The 6,000-nt window shown below is 39.9% G+C and overlaps 1 protein-coding gene across 1 annotated transcript in view; it reads left to right on the forward strand.

The window, feature by feature from the left end:
- Window positions 1-6,000, forward strand: part of LOC139404938 (pleckstrin homology domain-containing family G member 4B-like) — an 81,401-nt gene that overhangs the window by 60,182 nt on the left and 15,219 nt on the right. Inside the window, 6 exon segments of the mRNA XM_071147480.1 lie at window positions 549-691; window positions 1,658-1,796; window positions 2,082-2,204; window positions 2,321-2,485; window positions 3,334-3,509; window positions 5,884-6,000. The exon segment at window positions 5,884-6,000 is cut by the window's right edge and continues 395 nt beyond it. Of these exon segments, the coding sequence (XP_071003581.1) occupies window positions 549-691; window positions 1,658-1,796; window positions 2,082-2,204; window positions 2,321-2,485; window positions 3,334-3,509; window positions 5,884-6,000 (863 nt within the window).

The following is a 6,000-nucleotide window of genomic DNA, read 5'->3' on the forward strand; positions in this document are numbered from 1 at the left end:
TGTGTGTAGTCTAGTAGTTAGAGTGTTGGGTCAGTAAGTGACAGGTTGCTAGTTTGAATCCCTGTGCCGACAAGGTGAAAGCTATCTGCCCTTGAACAAGGCACTTAACCCTAATTGCTCCTGGGTCGTCGTCAATAATGGCTGATCCCTAGCCGTGACCCCACTCTCCGAGGGTGCCTCAGGGGGAGTGGGATACATGGCAGCAGTTCCTGGCCATAACTAAAGCTCGTGGTGTGTGTGTGTAACACCGTGGTGTGTGTGTGTGTAACACTGTGGTGTGTGTGTGTGTGTGTGTGTGTGTGTGTAACACCGTGGTGTGTGTGTGTAACACCGTGGTGTGTGTGTGTGTGTGTGTGTGTGTGTGTGTGTGTGTGTGTGTGTGTGTGTGTGTGTGTGTGTGTGTGTGTGTGTGTGTGTGTGTGTGTGTGTGTGTAACACCGTGGTGTGTGTGTGTGTGTGTGTGTAACACCGTGGTGTGTGTGTGTGTGTAACACTGTGGTGTGTGTGTGTGTGTGTAACACTGTGGTGCGTGTGTGTGTCTGGTTCAGGAGGTATCTGAGGTGCTGGAGCAGCAGAGGTCTCTGATGAAGTGTGTGTTGGAGGACACCCGTCTGAACAGACTGAGGCTGGAGGGAGGAACAGTCCTGGCCCGGATCAGGAAGGACGAGGCCTGTGAGAATGACAACTACAGGTACTGCTGGGAGAGGGTCTGCATAACCAGAACTTACTATTGGATCAGATGTAGTGCACTATATAGGGAAGAGTGTGCCAAATGTAGTGCACTATATAGGGAAGAGTGTGCCAAATGTAGTGCACTATATAGAGAAGAGTGTGCCAAATGTAGTGCACTATATAGGGAAGAGTGTGCCAAATGTAGTGCACTATATAGGGAAGAGTGTGCCAAATGTAGTGCACTATATAGGGAAGAGTGTGCCAAATGTAGTGCACTATATAGGGAAGAGTGTGCCAAATGTAGTGCACTATATAGGGAAGAGTGTGCCAAATGTAGTGCACTATATAGGGAAGAGTGTGCCAAATGTAGTGCACTATATAGGGAAGAGTGTGCCAAATATAGTGCACTATATAGGGAAGAGTGTGCCAAATGTAGTGCACTATATAGGGAATAGTGTGCCAAATGTAGTGCACTATATAGGGAAGAGTGTGCCAAATGTAGTGCACTATATAGGGTAGAGTGTGCCAAATGTAGTGCACTATATAGGGGCAGGCAGCCTAGTGGTTAGAGCGTTGGACTAGTAACCGGAAGGTTGCAAGTTCAAATCCCCGAGCTGACATGGTACAAATCTGTCGTTCTGCCCCTGAACAGGCAGTTAACCCACAGTTCCTAGGCTGTCATTGTATATAAGAATTTGTTCTTAACTGACTTGCCTAGTTAAATAAAGGTAAAATAAAAAAATAAAAAAATATAGGGAATATAATAATATAATATATAGTGTGCCATTTGAGACACATCAGAGTTCTATCCAAAGATCAGAATGTTGGCCGTATTGAACCTCTGTAGAGATCATGTATAACTTTATGAAGCATTCAGACAGTGGTGCTCAACACAAACATATATCGTTATGGTCACTGATGATAAATCTATTACCCATCACCACCATTCGTTGCCAACCTACTGTTGTCCTTGCTGTCCGTCCAGGGATGCAGTGGACATGGTGAATGTCCTTTATAACCAGGTGGATGAGGAGGTCCATAAACTGGTGATCCTCTCCAACAAGTCCCTGAAACAGCTGGAGAGTCTGCTGGAGGTCCGCAGGTTTGAGGAACAGACGGAGCAGGTGGGATTTTCACTTCAGTCAGACTGATGGCTTGTCTTTGGGCATTTCATTCTGTCGTTCTGATTTCACTTCAGTCAGACTGATGGCTTGTCTTTGGGCATTTCATTCTGTCGTTTTGATTGTGCTTACATACGTTGAAGTCCTTTCTAACTTGATCTACTAATGTCTAATAAGCTGCTAGTAATTATGATAATGTGAGCTACAGTGGCCCTGATTCTAAAGTATTGGATGTTAGCGTATTATACAAAAGCCTTACATCCCATCTCCTTCCGTCTCTCCCTCCAGATCAAAGTATGGTTCAGTGTGGAAGGAGAGAAGCACCTCACTGCCCTGGACTCTCTTCCTCTCTCTCTGGTTACGGTCAAAGACATGAGGCAGAGTTTGGAACAGTTCTTTGAGGAGTCAGTTGTAAGTTTAAACATGGTACATTTCTTCCTGACTTGTTGTTTTCTGCTTTGAAAACTGCTTCTAAGACTCGTATAAACTCCATTTCCCATGATCCTCTTCTCTCTGTCCACGTACAGCAGCAGCAGAAGCAGGGTTTACTGCTGGTCAGGCAGTCAGGGGAGTCTCTGCCCAGCTCGGCCTTGCTGGACTTCAAACAGCACCTGGGATCCATCCTGGGCAGAGTGGAGAGGAGGAAGAACCAGCTAGATATCCTCACCAACCTCTACGTGTTCTACGGCTCGGTAAAGACAGACCCAGGATCATTTCCCATTCTTCATTTATTTATCAAGCAAGAGAGATTGAGGAAAAAGGATGTGATGAGGTGTCTTAGGCTGCATCCCAAATGGCGCTATGAATCCTGGTCAAATAGGGAATAGGGAGCCACTTATGACACAGAATACTGTAAGGGTTGATCCTCCTTACTATGCTGCTGTGTTTGAACCTTGACCTATTGATAGATACAATAGATACATATTTTATACATTATATCAATCATATACACTGAGTGTACAAAACATTAAGAACACCTTCCTAATATTGAGTTGCATCCCCCCTTTTGCCCTCAGAACAGCCTCAGTTCATCAGGGCATGGACTCTACAAGGTGTCGAAAGCGTTCCACAGGGATGCTGGCCCATGTTGACTCCAATGTTTCCCACAGTTGTGGCAAGTTGGCTGGATGTCCTTTGGTTGGTGGTCTCTCCTTGATACACTGGAATCTGTTGAGCATGAAAACCCCAGCAGTGTTACAGTTCATGACGTAAACCGGGGGGCCTGACACCTACTACCACATCCCGTTCAAAGGCACTTATAAATATGTTGTCTTGCCCATTCACGCTCTGAATGGAACACATACACAATCCATGTCTCAATTGTCTCAAGGCTTAAAAATCATACTTTAACCAGGTCTCCTCCCCTTCATCTCCACTGATTGACGTGGATTTAACAAAGTGACATAAATAAGGGATCATAGATTTCACCTGGATTCACCTGGTCAGTCTGGGTCATTGAAAGAGCAGGTGTTCCTAATGTTTTGTCCACTCAGTGTCTGTTCTGATTCTATTTCTACGTACTATCCGTCCTGTCCTGCAGGCTAACCAGTGGATGGAGCACTGCCAGGACTACCTCCGGCAGCTGAACCTGGAGAGCAGTGGTGTGAGCCTCCCTCCTGCGGTACTTGAGATCCTCCAGGACTATCAGATGGAGGCCTCCACGTTCTCCCTGGACAACTTCAGCTCCCTCAATGATATGGTCCTGTCCTTGGACAGGTATACCGCCTGCTGTAAGATAGGCTGGGGAAGGATAGGGTGGGGTAGGGTTGGGTAGGGTAGGGTAGGATAGGAAAGAGTAGGATGGGGTAGGAAAGAGTAAGATGGGGTAGGATAGGGTATGATAGGAAAGAGTAGTACAGAATAGGAAAGAGTAGGATAGGGTAGCATAGGAAAGAGTAGATTAGGATAGGGTAGTTAGGAAAGAGTAGGATAGGAAAGGAAAGAGTATGATAGCTTCAGCAACAGCTCCGCGTTCTCCCTGGACAACTTCAGCTCCCTCAATGATATGGTCCTGTCCTTGGACAGGTATACCGCCTGCTGTAAGATAGGTTGGGGTAGGATAGGGTAGGGTAGGATGGGGTAGGATAGGAAAAAGTAGGATAGGGTAGGTTAGGAAAGGAAAGAGTATGATAGCTTCAGCAACAGCTCCACGTTCTCCCTGGACAACTTCAGCTCCCTCAATGATATGGTCCTGTCCTTGGACAGGTATACCGCCTGCTGTAAGATAGGTTGGGGTAGGATAGGGTAGGGTAGGATGGGGTAGGATAGGAAAAAGTAGGATAGGGCAGGTTAGGAAAGGAAAGAGTATGATAGCTTCAGCAACAGCTAATGCAGATCCAAATAAGGTCCTACATCCTAATAGTAATAGTAAACTAATAGCTATATTTTTGTTAATTTCATTGTGAAAAGTTCAGTTAAGTTTTCTGCATCATATTGGCCGCCTTTTTGTCTTTTTTTGGATTCCACTTGCCATTGCTGTTTTAGGAATAGAAAACAATGTGGTTTCATAGAAGGACACAAATCAAAACCTCTTGAACCACGGCCGGCTCATTAGGCAGGATTAGGCAGTCGCCTATTGCGGCAGATTGACAAGGACTGCATTTTCTGAGCTATTATGTCATAGTTATTATTAGTATTATGTCATAGTTATTATTATTATTATGTCATAGTTATTATTATTATTATGTCATAGTTATTATTATTATGTCATAGTTATTATTATTATTATGTCATAGTAATTATTATTATTATGTCATAGTTATTATTATTAGACCGTAGTTACCATAAATGTATTATTATGTCATAGTTATTATTATTATTATTATTATGTCATAGTTATTATTATTATTATTATTATTATTATGTCATAGTTATTATTATTATTATGTCATCGTTATTATTATTAGACAGTAGTTACCATAGTATTATTATTATGTCATAGTTATTATTATTATTATTATGTCATAGTTATTATTATTAGACAGTAGTTACCATAGTTATTCTTATTATGTCATAGTTATTATTACTATTATGTCATAGTTATTATTATTATTATTATGTCATAGTTATTATTATTAGACAGTAGTTACCATAGTTATTATTATTATGTCATAGTTATTATTACTATTATGTCATAGTTATTATTATTATTATTATGTCATAGTTATTATTACTATTATGTCATAGTTATTATTATTATTATTATGTCATAGTTATTATTACTATTATGTCATAGTTATTATTATTATTATGTCATAGTTATTATTATTAGACAGTAGTTACCATAGTTGTTATTATTATGTCATAGTTATTATTATTATTATTCTGTCATAGTTATTATTATTAGACAGTAGTTACCATAGGCATTATTATTATGTCATAGTTATTATTATTATTATGTCATAGTTATTATTATTAATCCGTAGTTACCATATTATTATTATGTCATAGTTATTATTATTATGTCATAGTTATTATTATTAGACAGTAGTTACCATATTATTATTATGTCATAGTTATTATTATTAGACAGTAGTTACCATATTATTATTATGTCATAGTTATTATTATTAGACAGTAGTTACCATATTATTATTATGTCATAGTTATTATTATTATTATGTCATAGTTATTATTATTATTACGCCATATTTATTATTATTATTGTTATTTCATAGTTATTATTATTATGTCATAGTTATTATTATTATTATGTCATATGTATTATTATTATTGTTATTTCATAGTTATTATTATTATTATGTCATAGTTATTATTATTATGTCATAGTTATTATTATTATTATTTCATAGTTATTATTATTAGACTGTAGTTGCCATATTATTATTGCTACTAAGTATTATTTGTTTGTTGTTTTTATTTCAAATAATAAATAAGTCATTTAGGGGGCTTTTTTCACTTTGGGGTGCAGTTTCCCCAAAGTACAGATCTAGGATCAGCTTCCCCTCCCCCAATCCTAACCTTCATCATTAGTAGGGGAAATGAAAAACTTACCCCAGATGAGTGTCTTGGGGTAACTACACACTACACCCGTTTTTTCCACTGACCTTGTCTATCTCCCTCTGGCCAGCCCCCGGCAGACCCATCAGTGGAACGTCCTGTGGACCAAGTGTCAACAGACCAAGAACCAGCTGGAGGAAACCCTGGCCCAGGCCACAGCAGCAGTTACTGCAGCCTCTGACGCTGC

The sequence above is a fragment of the Oncorhynchus clarkii genome, unplaced genomic scaffold (genome assembly GCF_045791955.1).
Source record: "Oncorhynchus clarkii lewisi isolate Uvic-CL-2024 unplaced genomic scaffold, UVic_Ocla_1.0 unplaced_contig_10529_pilon_pilon, whole genome shotgun sequence".
Classification (NCBI taxonomy): Eukaryota; Metazoa; Chordata; class Actinopteri; order Salmoniformes; family Salmonidae; genus Oncorhynchus; species Oncorhynchus clarkii.